General features: G+C 39.5%; 1 protein-coding gene across 1 annotated transcript; it reads right to left on the bottom strand.

The window, feature by feature from the left end:
• Positions 1–11,649: 11,649 nt before the first annotated feature.
• On the bottom strand, positions 11,650–19,749 carry qdpra (quinoid dihydropteridine reductase a). Its single transcript, XM_026357879.1, has 7 exons — positions 19,569–19,749; positions 19,380–19,472; positions 18,360–18,456; positions 17,958–18,098; positions 15,822–15,930; positions 14,451–14,534; positions 11,650–12,582 (listed from the first exon to the last, which is right to left on the bottom strand). Exons 1-7 carry the CDS (start codon positions 19,650–19,652, stop codon positions 12,480–12,482), a joined length of 711 nt encoding a protein of 236 aa, XP_026213664.1. The 5' UTR covers positions 19,653–19,749; the 3' UTR covers positions 11,650–12,479.
• Positions 19,750–27,519: the final 7,770 nt, after the last annotated feature.

The following is a 27,519-nucleotide window of genomic DNA, read 5'->3' as shown; positions in this document are numbered from 1 at the left end:
TTCTTGGATGTGTCGTTGCCATGGCAACTGTAACTTGGTGACCTCGTTATTTCTGCCTAATCCCGCGCTGAAATTATGGTTGCTCCACCCTTTTGCCTGGCTGCCCTGATAACATAATCATTGCAAATGAGGCAGGGGAATGGAGAAGAAGTAGAAAAAATAAAAAATAAAACACACACACACACACACACACACATATTTGGCGCAGACCTTTATTTTATTTTATTTTATTTTATTTTTTCACCAGATCACCAGACACTGGTGTGATATATCACACAAATTCACTAATATACTAGTGCATTTACTGCTGCTTTTAGTGTTTTGCGATATTGGTGCAACAGCTGATGACGGGGCAGAGTAATTAAAATAGCCACTTAACAATAATCGGCTGTGAGTGGCTGATAAACTGTATTGATTTCAGGTCAGTCCTGAGTTTATTACAGTGGAATCGGTGCCAAGTGAACAAAACTGCTGTCACTATCAAAGTTTGACTGTAAATGAAGAAAATCTACTGTACAGCACGGACACATAAACACACTGATATATGCACACAGTGACACATAAACACCTGAATTATTGATTTCAGTGTTTGATTAGATTTACTTATTGGATGGGGCCTGAGAAACACTCTGAAAAATTGATGGATTTTTTTTTTTTTGAGATAAACATGCAAACTAATAAGAAATCCTCAGTCATGCCTATTCAATAATTCACCAAATTTACATATTATTATTGGCATATCTCATTACTCCGGACACAGACACACTTATATATTCCAAATTTTTATTAGTTGAGTATTCTGTTGCATAAATTAACATGAATAATGAAGGATGAGGCTCCTTTAAAGTCGTGATTCAAAGAAATCCCTCATTTAGGAACATAAAATGTCTTTGTGTGGTCAAACAGGCCACAGGGTCTGTACCAGCTGAATTGTTTACGTGCAGTTTGTGAAGATAAAAACGTGCTCGATACTCACAGTGTAAAATTTTTTATCTCTTGATAGATGTTGTTTTGTATTGTTGTTGTTTTTTTATGTTCTAAAACATTTTTAATTTCAAAATGCCTCAGTGATTTTAATTGCAGCTCATATTGTCTTATTATGTGGAGGTGCTGCAGATGGTTTTCTATTTCTAAGATGTAATTTTATTTATTTTTATCATCATATAGCTGCTTTTTTGTATTGTACTTGTGATAAATTGTATTGTTTTTATGAACACAGACTTCTAAAAGAAAGCCACTCTCTTTGACATGTGTCAAACTGAATGACACATGAAATTTCAAAATGGCTTTAAAGCCGGTTATTTCACAATCATTGTCCACATCCTGCTTGTGTAAATGCTGGTTTACAGTATATTAGATTTACTATAGATAATTCTAATACACAGCTTTACAAGTTTTGACTGGTCATTACTTGAATTTGTAAATACTGAATTTTGAACTGGAGCAGAGAAAAATAAACTGGAACTATTGGACTGGTTGTTTATAACTCGGAATAAGTTACGTCAGATATTATGTTGGGGGCATCACCAACTGTGTCTGCTGCTACGAGGAACTCATCCATACACTCACTATGTTAAATTGCTATTCTAACTAAACCAGGTTATAAAAACTTTCTGCTGCTTCCATTTTTTTATTTCAGACCTGGTGGTCCTTACTTTAACAAAGGCAGTAAAAACCATGTGGCGTGGCCGACAGCAGCCACCATGCCAGCTCACGTTGTTCCTTCGTACATGAACATAATAAATGTGCTGATGTCTCGGATGATGTTTGGAATATTTTTCTGTGGCACACAGCCCTCACGTAGTGGCAGCAGCACCAGCAATTGTCTTGATTTGCAGAAGCAGAATCCATTGCAGCAGCTTGCATCAGAGTCAGCTACACACCACTGATCTGTTTTAATCAAAACTCTGGGTCAGATATCTGAAAGTGACTTTTGACAGAATATCCGAATAGAGCTATACATTTATTAAATATCATTAATTTATGGTATTCATGGCACTGATGTGAGGAATTGGAACTATTAGAAGTTCAATTAGCATTGATCACATTGTCATTTATGACTGATCAACAATTATTTCATACTGTATCTAACATAGATGCCAATATTTAATAGAGAGGTATCATAACTTGTGTTAATGTGAGAATCGCACATTGCAATGACGATGTTAGCATTTAGCTCAAAGCTGCTAACAAGGCTGGAAATAGTGTGGCCCTTTCATTATTTGATTAACAGCCAGTCTTGTGGCCATTATTTGATAATTACTTGAAAATGCCAGGGTCCCACACTGAACATGTGTAATTATTTAGTGTTAAAAGAAAAAAAAAAGGTTTTAGATGAACTGTCACCTTTTTAAAAACCACCCCCATTTGTTGTGAATCTACCGAGAGCAGGCGTCAATGTTTACATGTCACATTTTGGAAACAAAGAAAAGAAAAACTACATGTGGAAGACGTAAGAACCCCCATCACCTCCCAACACCCACCCAACCCCCCCACCACCACCATCTCTCCCCCCTTCTTTTACTGAACTTAGACCCAGGATGTAAATGAGAAACAGATGCGTAGGGGTGGTGTGGGGGGGCACTGAGGAGACTGTGTTTCCACAAAGACCTGAGGCTTAGAAGAACCAGAAAATCCCCCAAACTTGGATCTTTTGGACCAGTTTCTCTGTATGAGGCTCCATCCTGGGGGGTCACCAGAGACAGAGAAACGAGCAGGCCGGCGTTTGGGCAGATGTGCGTCCAGTTAGACGAGCGCCTGTATAATCCGCCCTGAGAGAGACGACCGAACGACTCCCAAGAGGCTTATCTTGGTTAGATCCTGTTGCTCGTATAGAAACTCTCAATTCGGTCACATTGTACGTCCAGTGTATAGTACCACCCCCCCACCTACACACCCTCCAGCCCCCACCACCACTGGTGACCTGGATTTGACTGACTGCTGCCGCCCACATCGACTTCGACAGGCCTCCTGGCTGTTTGATGTTTTAGCTGAGAGGGAAATAACTCTCACACTGATTCACTTCTATAAATGTTGTTTTAATGGAGGAAGAACTGGACTTAATACCTGCAGCACAAGTAGCATAAACAGTAATACTTAGTATTAGGAGTATTAGAAGTAACAGCAGTTTAAGTGTAATCAGAGTAGTAATAGTAATCATAACTGGTACTGCATGAACCTGAATCAGTGCTAAAAGACATCAGGTACACAAGTAATGTGATTAACCACAATTTGGAGGTATTTGTACCTGGTTTTATCTTTGCTCCCCTTCAATTCAGAGAGATTAACATGTTCTTTTTATTCTACCACATTTATTTGACAGCTTTAGTTATGTTTCAGCTGCAGATTCTTTTAAAAAATATAAAAATCACATTAATTACTGTGGCTTTTTTATTTAACAATACTTAAAGTAGTTTGCAGCTTAGAGTACAGATGTAAAATAAAGTGACAGTAAATATTTCCTCCTTTTAAAAAGTTTAAATGGAATAAAAATAGTTTAAAATAGAATAAATTAAATGAATGTTGAGGATTTTTCAGAGTAAAATCTCAGAAATAAGGTTTCTTATAAATAAGTTTATGTTTCTAGCTGCATCTGTACATGAATTAACCTCAACAAAGCTGGAACATTTTTAAATGTCTGTAGACCCTAGAAACATGTAGAACTCATCCATACTACTCATCATTTTCTTGGTGAATAACTAAAAATACATTAAAGCTTGTACAAATTGAGTAAAATAAAGAGTGGTACTTCTACTGCCACCTTGGTTTGTTTGACTTTAACACAACAGTCTCACTCTAAAGTCCATTTAGCATCTGTTCTGGAGCTTTCAGGTGGATCACATGGTTCATAGTTTCTGTGATTCTGAACACCACTAGGACTTTAACAAATGCACTGTTATAAAAGGTGCATGCAATAATTAATAATTATCACATGTGGCTTAATCAATAAAAGCACATTTTTGTAAATAGTTATAAACTGTCAAGTGCAGGTCTTTGGATGTGCAGGTTACATACAGTTTAATAGTTTAATCGGGCAAAACACAACGCGACGTGGCTGCAGAAACTGAGACTTTGGCTAAGAAGCACTGTGTGAGGATGGAGCCTATAGTTTGCCTTGACGGGGCCTTGACGCAGTGGAGGATGGTGAAGTGCTGAAGCTGTGATGCAGCTTAGACGGCAATGTCAGGACAACAAAGGTTCTGCAGCTACAGCAGCATGATGATTGGATGACAGGGTTCCTGCTCAAATTATTGGATAATAATAGACAGAAGGAGCCGGAGAGCGACGACGAGGTGAGCTGCCTGACAGGTGTCATCCTGCTTAAACCTGCACTAAAGTTTAATTTGTTTCAGCAACATTTTAACATATATTTAGAAGCTTCACAATAAAACTGTGTTCTATAAATTTGAAATAGCATTTCTTTATATCCTACTTATCTAGATCTACCTGAAAATGCAGATTACCTTTTCATACCTGCATATCTAACATGTGCATAATTCAGCATATAATATATTCTCCACTGTTTTAAGATAAGAATCACTGCTGGGGAGAACAATTATTATTTTCCAGTTGGCGTACATGTATTTTTTGATTACTGAAGAAAAGTTGATGTTAGGAAACACGCTGAGACCTCAAACCTCACTCATGGTTTTAAACTTTAAAAAGCTTAAAGAAACAACAGAAACACAAAAACCCAGAGATGTGTCACTGTTTAGTAACAATATGTGTGCTTGGGTGTAATGATGGGGGAGCGCATGTTGACATCAGCATCTCAGGGGAGACGCTGTAGACATCAAAAAGTCATGGTGGATGTCATTAAAAATTTCTATATGACATGTATCCTACACCAACTCTTTCCCTCTTTCACAGTTGAACCTTTCTATTTTCTCCTGACATCACAGACGTGTGTCGAGCTCTGATTTAAAAACAAATGCTCAACCTGTTTTCTAACCAGCTAAAAACAACCAGGAACCCGGTCTGGTCCAAGAAGTGGCAGATGTGATTAGTTGGGTCACATGTGACGCCGGCTCTTTACAGCCCCATCCCACCCACCCCCACTGCCGGCCTAATAACAAGGCTATTACCTTTAATGGCAGCCTACCTTCACCTGCTCTGATGTTCCTGGCTGTCATCACTTAGTCCAGTTTGAGAAGGTGCATTTACATCGTATTTACATTTTGAGCATTTACCCAGAGGCACTAAAATAAAAGCAGCATTAGAAGAAAGGTCCATTAGTAGATCGCCAACATTACAAAACAACAGGAGGAAGTAATGGGAGCCACAGGTTCTTACAAACAGTTGCATCCAACATGGTCCAGCTGCTCCAAAGTGTGACAAAAAAAAGCTTATTTTGAGATACAAGTAAAACAGAGTCAGTGTTGGCTACTACATATACACCCTGAGGCTCTGTGAGTCCAGGCCTGCTCCTCCTCCATCCCTCCTCCGCCTCACCTGGTGACACAGCGGGTCAAGATGAAGGTGAGGAATAGTAGAACAGTATATCTGACTTTCCAAAAAGTATGTTCATCTACACAACTACTGCAATTCCTAATTGATAAGTAGGTGTTATTGAAAAATGTCTGCATGCATCTTCCACTCAAAGGGGTAAAAATATAGATGCAGAAGTAAAGGACCTAATAAAAGAAGTCAAGCCTCAACAAGTAACGGCAACAATACGATTTCATTTGATAATAAATAAATAACATAAAATAACAAATATCCTACGGAATTACTCAGCAAGCAAATAAAGTATTCAACAGTGTGAGAACAGAAAGATTCACATGATGTACAAACTGTAAAGTCATCTGAGGAACACTTGTAAAGTGAGCTGCAGACAGAAACACTAATTGTTTCCGAATTGGATTCATCATTTAAAAATATAATATATTAGTTTTATTATATAGCTCATAATAATGTATAGTTTACTTGCAAATATATATAATATCTCTGAACATACTTTCTATGTACATGAAGGTAACTTTATTTCTATAGTTAATAACATATACAGTTCCTTATTAAATCACTCTGAGGTCTATCATAGCATCATGTTGCACCAGTAATACGGCTGCATACAGAGAGCTGAGTAAAGAGCTGCAAGTACACACATACAACATACAACACACGTGACCACAGTGACAACATGTACTAACTTAGCATGTGCACATTTAATTTCCTCAGTCTGCACAAAGCCGCAGATTTTGCTTCAACACTGCAACTTTTCTCAAAAGGTACAAATCTTCTCTGAAACCATCACGTTGCTCTTGAAAATCACATTATGTTCCTCTGAGAAGGAAAGAAAATGTGCCACATAATATTCTGATGCATAAAGTATCAACTCAGAAAACACCAACATATATATATATATCTATATATATATATATATATATATATATATATATATATATATATATATATATATATATAGAAGAGATTTGATAGAAACTGTGCGCAAAGCAAGCAGTTGCTGTCAGCCTGTCGTTACTGTGTAAGTGACATTTCTGACAGGCCAGGAAAACATGTTCCCACATAACTTCAGTGTAATCACAAATTAAAGAAAACACTCCGCAGCCAACGAAGCCTCTGTTGTTTCTACACGTGTGTGTGTGTCAGTGATTAAAATGTGTTTTTTCTGCACCAGGATTTTGTGAAACTCTTCAGTTTTCACGTTGATCTCACAGACTTTCGGCCCCATTTTGTGTCATTTTAGATATTGTGTGATTTGAAGAGAAGACGATCTGGAGCAGGTCTTCTTCATCGGCCCATCATTTATTCATTGACATGGATTTTTCAAGCAGTGTCTCACCTCTTGCTAAGCAGATGTTGAGTACCATCTCAAGCTGCCTTGATCTTAAGAGACACTGGACCTGATGTTGAAAAATAAATTCTCAATCCACGTCGACCCTGTACTGTGAGTTACTGGCTTGAGGGGCATTTAATCAAATCAAAAACTTATCACTCAAATTTTAATTATGCTGCTTCACACCTCAGGTTTACTTGTGACTTAGTGCCATCTAGAGGCCAAACTGGGTTCAGCTCACATTCACAAACAGATTGTCTGTGGAGAGAGCAACATTAGTCTTTATTATGCAGAATTATTGACTGTTTGAATACACAATCCCGTAACAGAAAACGACTGATGATTAAAAGGGCAAATACGTAATGTAAACACTTCATTTCTCATCTGATTTGATCTGTGCAGTGTTCACATCATATGATGTGACATTTTAACATAGGATGTTTACAGGTGCAGCTACTGAGGAAGTCTGCATTTCTTCTTTGGTGAACAAAGTCTGACCAAATCGACATTTCTTTTCTTGTTAGTTCTTCCTTAATTTAATGTTTTCAATGTGCAGATGAATCTGCTGCAGTCTCTCTGTGCTCGTTTTGAATCTCAATTTAACATGTGCACGTGTGCAACTGTGGTTTGGTGACACTATAGGTGACGTAGACACTCACTATGTGAAAAAAGCATCTTGTGTCCAGCAGTCGACTATTAAAACACACAATATCAATTTTTTTAGTGACGTAGAAGAATAGAGAAAACATGTCAGACATATATTATTATATATTACATAGCATTTTTATAGACTTACAACATGTTTTTGGTCTTCGTATAAGCTTTTAGTTTCCCCCTCCATCTCTCCTGCACAGGCTTTTGTTTACTTTTAATTTGCATATATGTCAGTTTCTGTATTTGAGTTTTACACAGTATTTTTTAAAATAATTTTTGACATACAAACAAAAAAATAAGTAAAAAGCATAAAAAGGAAGTTGTTATGTAAGTGATGTGATTGTTTTATTGTTATTTAATGTGAAACTTGTAGAGAGTATACTATCTTAAAATTAGTCTATTTTGTAACCTTAAACATTTTATATATAAGATCTTACTCTTTAAAGTACATGAGAATTAAAATATGCTTAAAATACAACATGTCACAATGTATGTTTCAAAATATAGTAAATAAATGTTGTTATAGTGGATTATTTTTTTATTTATGCTTAAATTGCCCTGTTATAGAAAATTAAATCTTTGCTTGGTATAAAAGTTCTTAATATAAAAAAAATGTAATTGTGAAAAATATCTTTTTGCTCAGAACTAAAGTCAAAACAGAAACATAGAAGTGCCTTTAAACTGTCCTGTAGTACTTGAACAAATATACTTGAGGATGTTTTTTTTTATGTTGACCACTGTGTTAAGTACTAGTGCACATATACTGTGAGGATGAACCCAAGAATCCGATTCTTAATAACGCTGTTGTCAGACCTCAGGATCCTACATGATCCCTCTCTGAAAGGCTCCTGTCTGATCCCATTTCCAGTTTGTTGTTTTAGATCCTCAGTTTAAATAAAACAGCTCGGGCTATGAGAACAGGGAGCCAGGAAGCCGAGAGGCGGTTCCTGGGTTTTGGGTGACTTACTCTCACGCAACACATGTGGTGGCTGGTCCTCGGGAGGCAGAGAGGTCCTCCCCTGCAGGTCAGGTTACCAAGAGCAGCCAAGGGCTAACCACAACCATCTGGCCTCACCTTCCACGTTCACTGCTGCTCCAGGTCTCAATGGCTTCCACATGGCGCCCCGCCATCTCAGGCATAACCTCTACAACACACAAACACACAGAGATGCACATTCATAAGACTGATGTACACACACCAGGTACACACAGCTACAACTACGCAACATCATGCACACTGACACTCTATGCATTGCACACATTTTAGCACTTTAGCACATAAAAGCATAAGCACAGGATACCTACATTCATAAAATACATGCATACGTAGTGGGAAAGAGAAACTTCTTCCTTTAAAACAGAATAACGTTAATTAAAATTCTTTACATAAGGGAGTTAAAGGAAAAGTAAACCAGAAGAGATGAACACTGCCATTATAAATATGTGTATACATCACAATTTATATGTTTAAATACGAAGACAAAAGCAAAAATATGTAAGTTCTACAATGTTTTCTTAAAATCTGAATTAATTCAGCTTCATAAATGTGTGAAAAACACAAATATGGACATTTACACTGCACACAACACACACGCTGTACGAAGACAAACTGCACACACACGTATGTTGATTCACAAACGTACTATAACACTACATGTGACAGAAAACCACATGAGATGTACACACATACACATAAACACCAGTGTGTGTACCCACACAACTGGATGCGTTTGAGCAGAGGGTGGGGAGTGAAGGTGGGTGGGGTAGGGTGGTGTGGGGGGGTTTAATCAGGAAATTCACCTCCAGGGGTTTCATGTAAGCAGGACTGGACGCTGCTCCTCTCCCTGCGTCGCACAATGAATCACTTAGACAACCAGTGCTTGAAAGCTTCAATCCACCGTCAATAAAACTAACGCTATCACAGGTTCTGTGGGTGATTTCACAAAAAGCACGTGCAGAAAAATAATAAGACGAAAACCTATTGTACACTATTATACAGGATCAACACAGGCCACTGTTTGATTCTGTTTAGAGAGACACTTTATAAACTGTACGTACATTCACGATGTAAAGGAAAGTACACGTAGTGCTGCAGGAGGCCACGAGCTGCTTTAGTTTTTAAATAAATCTGCACAGTGATGTCATTTCGCTTTTTATTTTGTGTTGACAGTGACGGTGTCTCCTCTTGTGTAGTGAAACTGTCTCTGCTAATGTTTAAACTGGCCTGTTGCAGTAGTGGTTGGTTTACACTGAAGGTGGAGTCAGATAAATAGTAAGTGGACAGAACAAAACAGGAACACTGCTTTTTATGATCTTTTATTAGAGTTGATCACAGGTAAAAGATGAGTTATAAGAAGGTTCCAACCAAACAATCTGTTGCTCCTGAAAAATATTTTCAACTAGTAATCTAGTTATCTGAAAGTTTTCATTAATTAATAAATTAATTTATTACTTTATAAGTAATAATTACACTATTACTTTGTGACGATCAAATTGAGTGGACTAAATAACAGAAACACTCGTCAGTATAAAACAACAGCGCCACAAATTAGAACAAAAATACAAATGACTGAGTATTAGCTTGGGGTCTATACAGGATTGTTTCACATTTGTGTCTGTAAAGCTGGCACTTTATCAGAGGGTCTGAGTAGAGACATGAAAAGAAGCAGAGAGATGCTAAAACTACAGACATTACAGTTCATGTGGCACCATTTATTCTATATTTTGAAGCTAATTATATACTTTAATTAAATAGTATCTACAGTACTAAATACTGCCCTAATAGATTATCTGCTCTGACTCTGCTTTCTGTTTCCTAATGTCATCCTGTATTTACCTTCTCACCATCAGACTCTAAAGATCTGTGTGAGAATGCACCACTACATCTTTAAAGAAGAGTACTCCAGATAAATTCTCTTTAGCACACCGCTGCACCTGTGACATTCAAATAATTTGCTTCTCGCACATTTACATTGAAAGAAAAACAAAACAAAACAACAAAACACAATAGCATCTGTGGCGCCGGGTGACAACTTATCTGCCCCAGCTGAAACAGGAACAACATGCTCCGTCTCAGCGGTAATCTTTGATCAGCTGAAACACTTTCTGTGATAAACATTGACTCGATCCCCATGGGCAATCACTCTATAGTGCTGGCATCAAGGGAGGTAATGTATGCATAGACGTGTTAAATTCGCCTCGGGCCTCACACACACACACACACACACACACACAGAGGCATGTACACAGTGAGATGAATTGCTACGCCACCTAGAATAAATACATATCAGCTACAGTGAGCTAGGGCGCTTTGCTCTTTCCTATTAATCCTCAGCATGGTGATTTATTGCAGTGCGCTTGTCAACAGCCATATAGTCTCCAGGAACTGTGGCCAGGCGGGAGAAATAGTGGAGTTTAGGACCAAGGCCCAGCAGCTGCCCTGTAGTCTATTTATGTGCATTCTGGTCCAAATCAGGGGTGAAAATATGGGTCGGTGGAACAACAGCGTTTTATGCAAACATGGACGAGGCAGTAAAATAATCTATTCTTCTTAATCTAGTTTCTAAATTAATGTATTCCCAGATGTCACGACTGTAGTGATTTGCATTTGCCAAGGTGAACGGCCTGGATGAGTTGATAGTAAAGTAAAACTTAGTTCTTTTATCCACTGTGTGCATTAGAGTGCATATTCAGCTCAGTTTTAACTCATTCACTTGATTAATACAACTCCTGTAACAATGACACTGCAGCACGGGGACTCTTGATCAAGAGCACCATCCAGTGGTTGTTGTTATACTGAAGTGAGACGTGAAAAGACAAAAAACAAAGAGTTGATCCAACAAACGTGTAACTGAAACACAACTGGGTGACTTTTAGTGCCGTTAACGTGAACGTGCTGCAGAATTATTCACTACAGCATCAATTTAAAACTGTTTACTTCTAACAACTTCAGTGTTCTGCTGCTTGGGAGAATTAGAAAAGATCTTTTATCCGGGACACATTTTAAAGACATGGATCTTCAGTAGGAGCAGATCAAGACAAACAGTGAAGTTTTTTTTACTTAAATGTTTTTGTCAGATTTATTGTGAAGGGATATTCACCATCTAATGTTTTAAAATTAAACAATTTAATTGTAGGATTATCAGCATAATGTTGTAATGTACATACATGTTTAATGATTTGAAAATTCAAACCTCAAATCCGTTGTTTTGACTGATTTTATTGTGAAATGTACACGGTTACAGTAAACGACAACAGGAAGAGCACCTTTCTCAAACCACTGACACCAAGGACACTTGGACTGGAGCTACAAACATGAAATAAGGCCTCTCCACTTTAAAGCGTTTTGTCTGTTTGAGAGAAGACAGCGGCTTTCTCTCGTTTTTCAACGACCCTCAGGGATTCTTGGAAAACAAACTAATAGATCTACAGACCTCACAAAGACTCACACTGTCACGTGTTAAACTGCACAGATGATACTGAACATCACTGCAGCTACTGCAGCTGTTTAAATGCATTTTGAAAGACAAATATGGTAAAAATGTTGTAACTTCACACTTGAATTGTAAATTCTCCTGCAGTTTCCTACATTATATTTATTGTACCAACAGTGTTGTGACACAGTGGCGCCGCTCAATGCGTCTCCCACCGTGACATTGACTGTTGCAGTGGGACAGTTGCAGTGATCTGCAGCTAGATGTTGCTGTGACGCCGCATTTGCAAAGAAATCCCTCCTCCTCCTCCCTCCTAATCCCAAACAAACCCATCTGGCTGTCTCCTCTCCACCTTTTTATTTTATTCAGCTCCTCTCTGTCACCATCTCTCTTCTTCTCCTCTACACCCTCCAACCCTGTCTTCATCATTCTTCCTATCTCCCCAACTCTTCTTCCCTAAATCCTCCTCCTCCTCCTCCTCTCCTCTCGTCTCTGTCACTCTTCTTCTCAATCTCCTCATGTCTTCCTCTCTCTGCTTCCATCCGTCTTTATATCTCCCTCCCTTCCTCCACCCGTCACCGTCTCCACAGTCCTCTCTACAGAGCAGCTACAGCCTGGGTTTCACCTCCGGAGGTCAGGAGCTTCATCAGGCTTCCCGAGGACGGCCGGTCCACACCGGTGGCCCAGTTGAAAAACAGTCTGGAGTGAAATGGAAAAATTGGAAGCAGTGATTTTTATTAAAGTAGTAAAAGCTGTAACATATTCTATAACACTCGTTAGTATTGAAATACCTCGGGCGTCTTGAGAGGTACACGGTGCACATGTCTATTCAAGACCACAAGAACAAACTTCTACATTTCTTGATGACATTTCAACAGCAGACATTTCAATTCAGGAGGCAGCTTGACGTTTAGCCAACAAAACTGTAAAAATGTTCACCACAGTATCCAGATATCACAGTTTAAACACCAATTAAATCAACTAAAGTCAGAATAAAGCTCATGTCCTCAGATTTATGCTTTAAAATATAAAAGAAAATATCAAAACAGTTCATTTATTTTCTTCTTAAATTATTGCAGCTCAAGCTAAATCTCTCCCTCATGATTCTGAAGAAAGCTAAATGTACAAATCTTTTAAAACGAACCATAGTTATGATTTAAACGTTTCCTAGCATGTACGTTTGTATGAATTAACCGTGAATAAAGGTAAATGCTGAACAATCATCCATTTGGTTTAGTTCAACCACAGCTCGGTTCCTCCAACACAGCCACAAGTTGGAGGAACCACGATGTTTGGTGTAATCTACACATCTGTTCTTTTCAATTACAGCTCGGACAAATTTATACCAATTTATTCATTTGGGTATAAGTCTTATATTATTCTGGTACGACGTTCCATTTCCATCATTTGATTAATTTTAGCTGATCGAATGATAATCCTGTCAACAGCTGTATGCTCAGTCGTCTGCTGGGTGCTAAACTGGAGCAGGAAAATTGCAGAGATTCATATTCGACTGCACACAAGTGATGTCTGGTTTATTTTACATTTCTGTCCTCATTTTTAAAACTAGTTCTGTTTTAGCACTAAAACCCTGAAGTCATGTCAGCATTAGTACTGACACATTACAAAAACTAACAGTATGGTAACCGGGATGAGGGATTCAACTTCTTAGTGAGCAGACGTTTGACTGACAAATGACACATTAACCGCACCAGACGGCAGGTTTTCTGGATGAATCTGGTCCTTTAGGAGACAAGAAAGGAACAATAAGGATTGGCTGCCACCTCCTTTCAGTTTCCCAGCACCCAGATTGTTTCTATTTGTGTCCTCAGACCCTCATCTGTTTTCTCAGGGATTATCAAACTGAATTAAATCCTGTCTAATCTGCTCTGGATTACGCAGACAGTAAACGCACCGCCCATCTAAATGGACCCAGCATGTATTCAGATGAATTCTAGTAGAATCAAATCACACATTAATTAATTTAACTAATTAAAATCCCAGAACAATCACACATGTGGCTGTGTGACTGACCTGCAGTGAGTTTAGTAACAAAGTCGACATTCAAGATTATTAGTATTAATTAAATGATTTGATTTTAAGACCAAATAAGTTCTAGCATTTTATCACTTATCATATGATACCAACAACCAAATGATATTTTGTATTTGTAATGTAGAGAATAATTAAATCGTTGAACAAAATGTTATAAATCATAAATGAACAAGACAGAAGAATAGATGAGCTACAGAGAAGATCTATTCAGCCACTGCACACTAAATGATCACAGGAGGCTGCACCTGAACAGCAGCTGTACTGCATGTGACACTAAATGAGAAATAAGAGACACGTACAACTTATCCACAGGTGATTTGGAGCATTTTCAAGTCATTTACTGTATTTCCCCCCACATATTACTGTTAAATCCTTTTCCAGAAACACAGCTGAACCAACATTTTGTGAATGAGCGTCTCGGATACAGAAATCCTTTTTTCATATCGCTCATTACAGCCACAAAAGAAGAAAGACAGCCCCACTATGAATCAATACTCGCTTTCAGCACTCACTCTGCGATGTATTCCAGCGGCGTCCAAGAACCGAAATCTGCGTCAGGCATGAACTTCCTGTTCATCGGCGTATCCAAGGTAACCCTGCCAAATTAAGCCAGATGACAATCAGGGCATGTAGCGGTGTCGGGGAGGCAGAAATGAAGGAGAGCCAGCAGACTGCAGAATAGGACTTTTTTATCCTATTCATTGTAACCTATGCAGTATACGGTGTATACGTTCATTACATTTACAACTGAAATATTTGGGTTCTCAAATTAAAAACATTCTCTGTGACTTTCTGAGGATCATGTCCGTTGTGAATAAACATCCATTAAATTATATGTTATACTAAAGGTAGCTGCAGGATTTCCTTTAGAAATGTCAGGTTTTTATATTTTTCTTCAGATCTTATTAATCTACTGATAGTTGTCTGAGCATCTGTAGGTACGTTGTGAACAGAAACTACTAACAACCAATTCAGCACAGTTTGTTGCTGAGCCCCAAATAGATAAAGAAACCCATTATATGATGGTACAAAAGGGGGTTGGGGGATGCAGGCTATGAAAGAAATGCAAGTCATGGAGTTAATGCTGAACAGATGTGACAGCATGCTGGAGAGGCAAAATATAACCATACAGAGAGCAGGAGCAAGAAACACCCCGAAAGCCCATTTCTGGCGTCTCACGATGACAGTGCAAAAAAAAGAAACGCTGCTTTTAAATTCAATAAAGGAACAGACGGGGAGATGATTCGCAGGCTTGTGTGCGTGTCGTTCACCTGAAAAAGATCATGTGTACAACCAGAGATCTGACGGGTGAAATTGGCAGTCTTATCCTCCTTTTATTCCCACAGCTTATCTTCACCCAGCACTTAGCCATCGGACAGAAAGGATCGTGCGACGCAGATAATTTTTAAAGCATAATAGCTTTCATCTTCACTCCGTTCACCGGCTTTGTGCTTTGTTGGTCTAAAATGTCTAAAATGTCTTTGTTACAGAAACACTCCTTTCAATCTGAAGCACAAAACGTGGTTTTACTAGAAAAAGGATTTCCACTTTAAGTGAGGGTCTGCATGTTTGACATGTCCTTTTAATGAAAGTTGTATGCTGCATCTGCTCTCTACCTCCGAAAAGTAATAAATGCAACGGAGAGAATATGATATCAAACAGATGCTCCATCCTGAGGAAATAAAACAGGTCACCATCATCTCTTTATTACAGCATCACGGCCTTTTGAGGCTGGTGAACGTTGTGTACAGTTAAAAAAGCTGAAGTTTTATGCATTTGATTCTCACAATATCAGATAACAGCTGATTGTATCCGCCTCCCTTTAACTCTCTTCATCACCTTAAAATGCTTTAAAATACACAGCATGTCACTGCAGTACTTACGGTAGTATGGCCACAGCAGCAGCTCCTGACGGCATGCCACTGTTTTTTGCTGCCAGGCTCTGACACAACTGGTGGACAGCTGCCTTGGCCATGCCGTAGCCCACCATGCCTGGAGATTACAGATGGGACAACACACAGCACATGTAATGCATCACACGTTGAGTCCTGTGGTTGATATTAGGTCAATGTCAGTTTATATACTGTGAATAAATGTAATGACTTGTGTGTTCGATGTACCAGCGACAGACCAAACATTGCTAACGACCTGTTCTGTTTAATTAGTAACCAGTCCTTAATGACTTGTGGAAACAGATGTGCACCGCCTCCAAACATCTAAACTGGCTTCCCAAAGAATGCTGAGCATCTGTTCACCCCCAACAAAACCGATCTTATGACAAGCTTAAAAGGACCTGACCAATAGAAACAAGGGGTGGTGGCTAATACAAAAGGAAGCACGAGTTAGGAGCAACAACAAAGAAATCAGCAAAGCACTGATGTGCTGGGAGCCACAAGACGTCCCTCTGGGTTTAGACACGTTCAGAGCCGACGAGCTTTGATTCGTGACATGTTGGCAGAACACTGATGAGCAGCAACACGGAGGTTAACCCCAAGAAAAGGTGATTTAAGATGACATTTGATCAGAAATGAATAAAAAGAGCTGAACCAAAGTGTTAGATATAAAATTGTAGATTTAACAAAGTCAGACGATTGTGATTAGAAACCTTCAGTTTCATCTCTAATGATTTTCTACTGTGTTAAAATGACGTCCAAAAGGTGACAGGTAGTAGAATTGGAGGTTGCTTATCTTGGAGAATCAGCACAGATTATGGAAACACAATAAGAAGAGGAGCAGATCAGTCTCGTACTGCACCCCCCTGTGTAAGATCTGTTCTGAGAGAGAATATCAAAATAAGCTTTATCATCATTTTATAGCTGATGTGATGAACCTCTGTGATTTCAATTGGTTGCCTCACACCTGTTAGTGATTTTTGCCACTTCCATTGTTGTTTCTTGTTTAAAACGTGTTTCCTAAGCCAGCCCGTCCTGCAGCAGCCCCCCCGTCACAATGAGAACAATGTTTATAAGGCCCCTCGGTGTCTTTCAGTGAACCTGATGCACTTTGTCCATGTGGATAATGTGTGTGCAGCCACAACTGCTGAGTCATTCTCCTCTTAAGCCAGCAGCCAATGAGGGGGGGGGCCCTGTGCTGACTCCTGAGCCAGGGTTTTGAATCGAGTTGGATCTCAGCCCATCACATGGCTGCTTTGGATATGAGAGGGGGAGGGCTGGACATCACATGGCACCACACCAAAGCCTCAGTGGCAGCCAGAGGCTGACGAGCGGGGTCAGTGTCACGTGGTGATGATACGGTAACATCATCGACTAATCCAACAATTACCCTTCAAAATAATAGATTACTTGTTCTGTGCAGTCTTTCAGAAAACTGTCCAAGGTGTGTTGAGTGTTGATTATCAAACATTGCTGACTAATGGTTTCACCTGCAGTTTAACTTATGTACTGCAAATAAAGCCAAAAGGTACATTTGTGATATCTGATGATTTGTTTAGTAGTTACTAATGAGGTTAATAATAAAGAATCAACTGTTAACTTCATTGAAATGCTGTGTTCTTATTATGTTTGTTGGTCATATTTTATTCATTTGGCATCATTTACTTTAGGAAGCAGCGTTAAATATGTGTCTGTTCTGTGTTTATTTTAAAATGAATCAGTAGCTCACACATCAGTCAATTGCTCAATGACGCTAACAGAGCTCAGGGCCACTGATGGATCAACACGCCACTGTGAAAATCAAACTACTCGACCACGACTATTCGGTCCGACTCCACCCCTCGATCTCATCAGCTATTCTAAATTTCCTCCTGTTTTGTGCCTGAGATCCATTTTATTGACACCTTTTCCACCTCTCTGTGGTGAGAGACCCCGAGCCTCTGATCAGGACGTCGATTCTCCAACAGAAGCCCCGCAGTGGTTTCTGTTACCTACATTATTCGAGCTGGCAGTTTAGACAACCACAGACATATGCACAATGTAGTCTGTGATAAGTCAAAGTCTGCCTGAAGCCCTGATGACACACGAGGCCAAACCATAAACGGTAAACAGAACTGAGTGTCCTACCTCCAGTGCCTGAGAGAGCTGCTTTAGCTCCAGCCAAAGTCAACAGTCCGCCTGGTTTGAGGTGCAGAGCGGCGAGGTGGCTGGAGATAGTGGAGGTCCACACGCTCTGTTTCCACATCAGATCAGAGTTTTTGTATAAATCTGACAAAAGAATTAAAATGATTTTAAAGAAAAGCCTTTTTTTAATAATTCTGTGGTATTTTAATATTTATTCATGCAGCAGATGTTGGATTTTACAGCAAAATAATCAATACAACTAAGACACAAGCTACTAAATTAGCCTTTCAAAATAAAGGACAGTGTTGACATCAGCTTTTATTTGGTTTTACTTTTTAATGCATAAAACTGCTGCAGGCAAAATGTCGATTAATGCAACAACAAACAAAAAGGTTGAATTCTGACCTTTGGAGCTACAGTTTCCACCGGCCCATCCTCCTGCCACACACAAGATGGCGTCCACTTTGTTGTCCCCTAGCAACTGGGCCACGTCTGACGTCACCTACAGGAAATGAGAGATAAGTGTTCACATCATTTAATAAACCCTGAGGACACACACACACACACACACACACACACACACACACACACACACACCAAATTCATGTTTGCTCACACTATGCTGCATTCAAGTCAACAAACAAAAGGAGGATATTAAAGAAACGATTCACATCAGCATTAAAGTGACAAATGTTGCGTATTTTATACTAATCTATTATGTTTTAAATAATGTCTGAATAATCTTAACAATCTTATAACTACTAAGAAAATGAAATGCACAAAATCATTTCAACAACAAATTGTGTTTATAATTCAGTCGCTTTTCCCCAGGAAGCAGCAGCCAAAGGGAAGAGGCACATGACCCTGTAGTTAGAAGTGTGATGGGATGGATGCTGTGGGATTTGTCACACGTTTATAAACCAGCTGACTGCTCCAGTAAAACATAGTTGTCACAAACATTTACTATTTAATATCACCTAAAATGACAATATTTAACTGTTACACTCATGTTGTTGTTAATCTAGAGCTGAAATATGGATATGTTTATAATTTATTTTGCTCTTTAAGTCAAACTAAATATAAAAATAAAAACGTCACCTCGGTTTCTGCAAACTGTGATTTTAAAATTAATGATATTTTACACACAAAACGAAATAAAGAAATAGTGCAACAGACACTTTCAGCTCAGCACTATAGTTTCTGTGTTTTCTCCAGGTGTCCTGAACGCAGCATTAGCTCCATGTTTCCTAGCACAACAACACGAAGCGTGTTGATAAAATTCACAAATAAATCCTATTTACAGGCGGCTGGGCTCGAACCACAGCTCGGACCGCAGCTGTGGGTCGGAGCAGCTTCATCACAGCCTGCCAGCCCCCAGGTGAGGCGTTCAGGGAGCAGGAGAACCATCACACCTGTGCAGCTCACCTGTGCCGCCTGCTCCGTGAACGACTCGCTCAGTTTCACGATCACGTTTTCATTCGCCTCGTCGTTTGCAGCCATGTCGACGCTGGCGACCCACTGTGACAGAAACAGAGAGATCAGGGTCACACACACACACACACACACACACACACACACACGCTGCAGCTCGTCCCCCGGCCCCGCGGGACTCACCCAGCCCCTGGACCTGAAGACCTGGACGCACTTTGAACCCAGAGCGCCTCTTCCTCCGTAGACGATGACCCGGTTCGCAGCCATGATCCAGCTCTGAAGTGGACTGAGCAGACAGTGACAGGGCTCCGATAAAACCCACAGGCCGACACAGGAGGAGGAAGAGGAGGAGGAAGAGGAGGAGGAAGAGGAGGAGGAGGAGGAGGAGGAAGAGGAGGAGGAAGAGGAGGAGGAAGAGGCGTTTCTGTGGTTGTGCAACAAGTGGGCTGGATGCTGCCTTCAACGACGGTCGGACATAGAAGCATTACAGTGTGAACCAAGCATTTTAAAGGTTAATGTCAGTTTTATTTTCTCGAGGTAGAACCTATAAATAAACTACTGCCTTTAATGTGAAACCTGTGATGAAGCAGGTAAATATAATCTGCTATAAGAGTCTGATGATGTGTGATTTGACACTGTTGTACATTTCAGCCCATGTTTGTTTACATGTTCATTCATCTGCAAATGTAGTATGTTTAACAGATAAGTTGTTACTCATCTCTCAGCTTCTATTTTTTGATTCTATTTACACTCATACTTTTTGCACTTGTACCACTGTACAGCATCCTAATAATCCTTAACAATCCACTGTCACGTCTACGTCCATGTTGGAACTTTGTCAAGTTATTATTGTCAGGTGGATTAATATGACCATAGTTTTTATTCTCCTTTGTGTTGGGAACGTCACCATGTTCAGTTTAATGACATAAAGAAAATGTAGTGATGATATAAATATGATACGGACGAAGCTGACTAGGACTTTATTATGGAATTATTATGGTTTATTTTTCGACCTTGTTTGAAACATTATTGTCTTGTAACCATATATGTATATATATATATAAATCTGATGTGGCCACTCATTCAGCACTGACTCTCTGATATATGATGGTTAATAATCCAAACACACGTTGCACAGAACTGTATATTTTCCTGTGTAGGTGCTAATCGTTTAATAACCACTCTAAAATATTTGTTTTTTGCTAATCCAGCAAATGAATTGACTTTTCGGCCTCCTGGGAGCCGTGTAACCAGCTATAAATGTGACATTTGCATGTTTGAATCTCATTAAGTTGTTATGTTGACAGACTGTGTAGAGAACAGTTGTGTACTTACACATCCAGTGGATACAGAGCAACTTTATCATTGATCTGCACATTAAAGTCCAGTATCCACTCCCCTCCAGGCCATGTTTTGGTCTTCAACAACTCCTGAGGGACAAACTGTGTCTGGCTCTTTGCCTGCTAAATTCTCCTTTATATTCAGCAGCTTGTCACTAACTTTGTCTGTCTGCAGTTTGGCGGTGGACAGGAAGTATATAATAGGCTTATTAAAGCCTGTTTGCTGAAACAGCTGCCTGCTGCACCGGGGGAACAAGGGCTGATGAAACTAGAGGTGCACGTCAGAACCAAAAACAATAGGTTGAGAGCTAAAAGCACATTAAACACCTCATTCTCTTGAACTTTAACACTGATGCTTATAAAAGGGCTCAAACTCATTACGTTTCTGATGTTTTGATTTGCTCAGAACTTCTAACTAAACTCATTCCTGGAGGGTTTGTTCTGTGGTTTTGTGAAGCTGCTGTCCTCAGGCTGCATCTATAAATAATGTAATAGAAAATCAGACAACAGGACCAGTGGTGTGGACACGGGGCGCCAGAAGGAGATCGTACGTCATAAAGACCTCAACCCAAAGCCTGAACATGTGTAGAGAGTCACATTATTTAATAACCAGAGACGTTAACATGGCATTTAAAAAAGGCTGCACACACATTATATCATAGATAACCACACATCCCACAGTTTACTAGAGACATAGTCTTCATAAATGCACATTTATCATCTGGTGACAAACTACAATCAACTGTTATTATTATTAACATTATATTTATTATCTTTCCTACTTTACTGTACCCAGACAACTTTGGTAGCATGACTCTAAAATACATTATACTGTAATTAGATTCAGCATCAACATCAACAGTAGTGTTACACCTGTATTTTATTGACATCAGACACATTCAACATACAGTAGATGTAATATTTCAGTGCAAAATTCAATTTAATTGCAATAGTTGGAGAAGCAACGCGTCAGGAGAGCTGGGAAACTGAAGCTCAGTTTTCATACACTGAGCACTAGATGCTGCTATAAGACTGTGCTGCTGGTGACACAGCACCAAGCTGCAGCCTCCCATTATTTTGCTGCTGTGCTGTCTGTGCTGTGCCAACGAGACATCTCCGGCTCTCATGAATAATACATGCAAGATGCCCTCACCTCCCCTGTCACTGTAGTGAAGCCCCCGATCTGTCACATTCACCTAGATATGACACACAGGTCTGCAACGGGGAATAAGTGCTTGGTTTGTCTAGTTTGACATCCACACACACACGGATCCACATCAACGCACACACTGAAGGCAGGTGTGAGGGAGACAAATACATAGTTTTTTTTTTCCAGTGTTGTAAACAAAAGTATTATGCTTTCCCTTCCCACCTGTCTCCCCTGTCTACAGCAGGAAGAGTGTGAGGCACACACACATTTCCTTTAGAGTGTGAGATGAGCAGACGCTGTTTGTGTGATGGGAGTCAGTGGGGCTGACCGAGCCTGCTTCTCCTCGAGAGCTGGGTGACGTACCACGAAACACACAATAATTATGTCCCGCAGTCTGGTTCAAACCTGGAAGAAACATCCTGCAGCTTCCTGACTGTCGACAAACACAAAATTACAGTACACCGTGGCAATCTGTGCAAGGTGGAGTGTCTGTCAGAAGCTCCGCAGCTCATGTGAAGTGGACACAATAATGACTGCGGCGGCAGAAGTGGTGGTTGAAGTAGTAGGTTTTGGAGTAGAGAGAAGCCACCTGATGACTGGAAGGTTTTGGAATAATCCAGGAGCAAACAAGGAGAGGAAAGGATCTGTTCCATGTGCTCATCACTTATCCTCCTTCAGATTCTTTTGAGAAACGTTGACAGGATCTAAATGTGGTGACGACGTCTGAATGAGGCTTCAGTCAACATCGTGCACTTGTCAGTGATTGAGAGGAAGTCCAGCTACTATCAAACACCTGTATTAGCGTCCAATCAAATTAAAAAACTTCAGCACCTCCCACGTGTCCATCAGGTGGGCTGGAGAGCACCAACTTGTGATTTGTAAGTCAAGCGCTTTTTGGATGCCTGGGTCAACATGTTTCAAATGACTGTATTTCTACATCAAGCACGTTGGAAATACACTTATAAAAATGTTCAGTGATGATTGTGTCCTTTATTATTTCCAGTCCTCTAAAACCTTTGACCATATTTAACCTCAGTGTCTAGTTAGCAACCAAACTCTGTTATGATTTGTTGAGCTACAAAACTGTTAAATACTTATATTAAATACTTATATTCTAGTCATATTCTTTACATTCCTCTTGTCTAGGTCCAAAAAATGTGAGCTGTTTGTACACAGGCTCTGTAAATGGGAAACAAACAATGAGGCTCACGCTGGGTAATTGCAGTCAGTCTGCAGAAGGAGAGCAGAGCAGAGGAGAAGGGGGAGTGAAAGCGATGGTGTATCTGGCAGCATCTGTCTGCACCCTAGAATATTACTGCTCAGCCAAAATGGAGAGATGGCAGCGAAACTCCACCGCTTCCAACAACAGCCTGCAGAAATTGAAAAAGGAAACTGAAAGCCACGATGACAAACGTGTCAAGAGTAGAGGAGTCCGTGCCCGTGAAAGCAGCAGACTGTGGCTCATGGTAATGGCGTTACATTTAGTTGTGTTTGAGGACATTTTAAGTGATAATGTCCATCTGTAGGATCATCTCTTAACTTAGTAGTTAGTATTTTAGGGAGGCACAGTTATTGAACTGAGTTCCACCATTTATGTGGCTACACAGCAAAACACTGACCTGTTATCACCGTTTAGAGTCAATATCGCAAATGATATACCAAACAACGACGTATTAACACATCTGGTTGTCCACCCTGAACGTGGTTGATGTTTGGAGTTGGGTTTGTGTCCATCTGGCAAATTAAAGTTGGATATTCATTCTCCTTTTGCCTCTTGTTTTTGGTGTCAGCTTCTAACAGCTCATCCAAAAACAGCACGAGAGAAAAGAAAAGAAAAGAGAGTGGTGAAGCAAAACCATAAAGATGCGAGACACAACACGCCAACAATGAGCAAAAGGCTTCTATAAAGCTCTGAATACAGTGACCAAGGGAAATAGCAGAGCCTGGTAATAATTTTCTGATCACTACATGACACCAGTTCAAAAGCCACTTAAATTGGACTCAAGAGGAGCTTGACTGTTGCAAATCATCCTGTATGATTTTAGTGGAGAGAGTTGTGAGACATCAGGCTGCAGTGCATTTTGCAATTTGAGTTCTGCAGACAATTATAGGCACAAAGGAAAAGCTGAATATGAAGCATCGGCACAGAATGAAACTCGCCTTCTAGGTCGTTTTCTGCTTTTTAAGCACGAGTGCTGTGAGCAATCTGATGTGATTCTTTTTTATTATACCTATGGACCTTGTCGTTTAGTTTTTTAGTGTTGCTTTGGTCGTCTAGTGAAAATCCTCACATACCGTTCTGTTCCTAACATGACTGTCGTCTAGATTTGGTCATTTTTTTATGTCTGAAATCCCACATGAGAAACCTTCCAGTAAGAAAATACAATAAAACATTCACACAAGGCTAACGGGGATCAAATGGCCACGTTGGCTTTCAGGAACTGCTGTCAAAGAAGTTCAGGCTTTTAAACGATTTTTAAAGGCTTGTTTTACATATTTACTTTCCCAAAGTAATTTCATTTTCATTTGGCTGTTTTATTCCACTCTGCTGGTTTGTTTTAACCTTTCTCCCCTCACACACAGCCAGTGAATGTTCTTTTAAACCGTGACACTTTTAAAAGTCTGTGTCATTACTGTTCTGTCCTTTTCTGCTTGTGAATAATGATTATGATCTACTGTAGGATTTATCTCTGTTGTTTAGCACTTTGCAGCTTTTACTTTTAAAATGACCCAAAAAATACGTAATAGCTGTTCTATTTGCAAACGATGGAGAACAGTAGGATTTTTATATTATATTTATTTATTCTGTGCATGTTTGAGCACACTGCTGACCTCAGAGTCAGTTCTCACTGTATAGACTCTCTATGGCTCTGCATAAAACCATTACTCATACATTTTAATGCATACATTACCTGCTGAACTACAACTACGGTTACACTTGGACTCCGAGTGCTATAAAAAAACAGATTCTCTTCTTTCATCTGGATGAAAAAGCTAAATAAAAAGGTCGGAAAGGGATTTGTTGAGCGATACCAGTGATGATGTGTAGAAATCTAGCTACTCAAAGTATCTGTCAGTGAAGGTATTTGTATAGTAATTGTTGAATTGATTTACAAAGAGATGCAGCTGATGCAGAAGATAGTTAAAGAAACTCAGCTGTGGAACATGTGAATTTTCTACTGCTGACCATGTGACCAGATGACCTGCAGCTCACATATGGTTTAAAACCTTTAGCACAGAAGATCATTTACGACAGTCTAATTCTGTTTCAGGATCCTGTGCTGACTTACTGTGACAACTGAATGCAATGCAGCCATGTTTAATGTTATTAGTGACACATTTGCAGTGAAAAATGTTGTTTACATTAATAGGTATGTTTAGTACTGAGTTTAAAAAGTGCACCCAGTATAAAAAAAAAGGATATTTTACAACAAACTAAGCTTTTAATTTTATATAATACATAGCAATCTGTATTTTTGGAGTTAGAGGCACTATACGTGTAGCCTGCACGTCTCTCATCAGCTCCAGTCACCTCATGACCCCGTACCAGAGATGTGTGTACAGCTGATGGATGGATGGACCCGCAGACAGTAAGGTGTTCTGGTATTACACTTAACCACCAGAAAAACTTATTCTCTAACACTTTACATAAGAAATAAACAAAGTTCATATGATGGTAGAGAATGGTTCACCCTAAAATCTCTTAGAGGAGGTCATTTGAATTTAGATCAGGTGACGGTGAAAGCTTCAGCACATGATTTAAATCATCTATGAGTCCATGTGAGCCACATGGGGGTTTCACATGGGCACAAGGATTTGAACAAATGCAAAGTGTTCACAATAAAAGTGTGTTGGTTCAGCATAGTCAAAGAAACACTGATCAAAAAAGTATTAGTGAGCTGACGTGGATATATGACTGGGGACGAGGGCTGTAGCAGTTCACACAGGTCTCGAATGATCTAAACATTTCTTCTCACAGACTTCGTAAAGAAATATATTTGCCTCCTTGAACTGAGAAGTCCTTGCTCACTCACTGCATTGAGAAGAAATCAATCTCCTTCAGCTCTGAAATAATGTTTCCCAAGATGAAAACGCTACATCCTGTAGCTGACAAGAGCAGATCCAAGGTGATATGCAATTTATTGCGTTTTCTTCCTAACGTGTCTCTTAAACCGTATAAAACCAGTTAGATGCAGTTTTTACCACTAACAAACGTTGTTAGTTGTTTTGATCTCTGGCTGTGGCAGCAACGTTTATTCCTCACAAATTGTTCAGACTGATTCCTTCATTCTTGTTGCATCCCCTCACCAGGGTATCTCTCTCTCTCTCTCTCTCTCTCTCTCTCTCTCTCTCTCTCGCTCTCTCTCGTGCACTTTGATGCTTTTGAGTCATAAATCCTGAGCAGCTTTTCCATTTATCCCCAAACTGTGTCAAGCACCACTTTGTTTCCATTTGAATTCACGGCTTCGTTGTTGCAATTTCCAAATGGTCAACTGGAGAGTTTTGGCCTGGTGCAAGTTTGTTGATTGCAGTGCTTTATGACTTGTAAATGTGTTGGAAAGCTGAGCGACTTGGAGTGGTTTCTTAATGGGAGTTAATCAAAGCAAGAGCAGCTGTGAGCAGTAGGGGAGGAAATAAGACACATAACAAGAGCTTTATACAAGAGAGGCCTCTACCCAGGAGGAAAAGGCAAAAATAGTCATTAAGAGATGGTAAATGGCCACAAAATGACAAAAAAACACCCCAACGAGTAACAAATTCACCACCGAGATGCTGAAAACATCAACAAAGAGATGTTCAATGACCAAATAGATGCTCACAAAAAGATGCAGATAGACCACATGGAAACACAAATTGACCACAAAGATAAAGAAATGACCACAAACAGAGCAAATCAACTGCAGAGAGATGCAAAATGACTACAGAGAGAAACATAATAGCATCAAAGCAAAGCACAACAACCACACAGAGACACAAAATGACTGTGAAGAGAAAGAACTAGTGAGATAAATGGTCTAATTATCCATATAGAATATGTCATAAGGTATGATCCATTATTTTAGACTTGAGAAATTTGTTCTGAAAACACAAAACTATTCAAAAAGGAATTCAAGCTGGATCCACAGTGATCACTCAATCTTAATTTGAAGCGTCAATTTAACCACTGTTTGACACAAATCGTGATATAAAGGATGATAAAGAATGAAAGTGACTGATTTTCCACCACAGAGACTTCAACCTTGGTATTTTCAACGTCAGATTGTGATATCATAGCGCATCTGTGGACAGAGTACGTTTTTTCCTTTTAGACAAATCAGACATAAAGATATCTGCAGTCGTTCTTTCTGTTGAGTGATGATTTATCATGAGCTATAACTATGGTTTGGAGGAGGAGAGGGTCTGATCTCTTCAAGTGGGGAGAATTTTAACTAAAAAAATATCCTCAGCCAACACTAGATGTCCCCATGAGCCTTCGATAGAAACAACACTCAGCCCAAGCTCTTGGCGTTTCACTCAGCCTGTGCAAAAGCACTGTTTAGATGTTCATGAACATGTATTTTATAATCTCCTTTTCTTTTCATGAGGAAATGAAAAGATTGTGCAGAGATTATGCAAAGAAGCCACTATGTGCAGACTTGCTAAT

This window comes from Anabas testudineus, chromosome 10, assembly GCF_900324465.2.
Source record: "Anabas testudineus chromosome 10, fAnaTes1.2, whole genome shotgun sequence".
NCBI lineage: Eukaryota > Metazoa > Chordata > Actinopteri > Anabantiformes > Anabantidae > Anabas > Anabas testudineus.
This window is presented reverse-complemented; position numbering and strand designations above follow the sequence as displayed.

What these genes read in the sequence shown, in the direction of transcription:
- qdpra (XM_026357879.1), bottom strand. Translation starts at nt 19,652, where the DNA reads ATGGCTGCGAACCGGGTCATCGTCTACGGAGGAAGAGGCGCTCTGGGT. An exon ending in TCACGGAGCAGGCGGCACAG is followed by an intron (nt 18,457 to 19,379) that starts GTGAGCTGCACA and finishes CATTTCCTGTAG; the next exon opens with GTGACGTCAGACGTGGCCCA. An exon ending in CCGCTGGAATACATCGCAGA is followed by an intron (nt 12,583 to 14,450) that starts GTGAGTGCTGAA and finishes ATTTCACTCCAG; the next exon opens with ACTGTTTTTCAACTGGGCCA.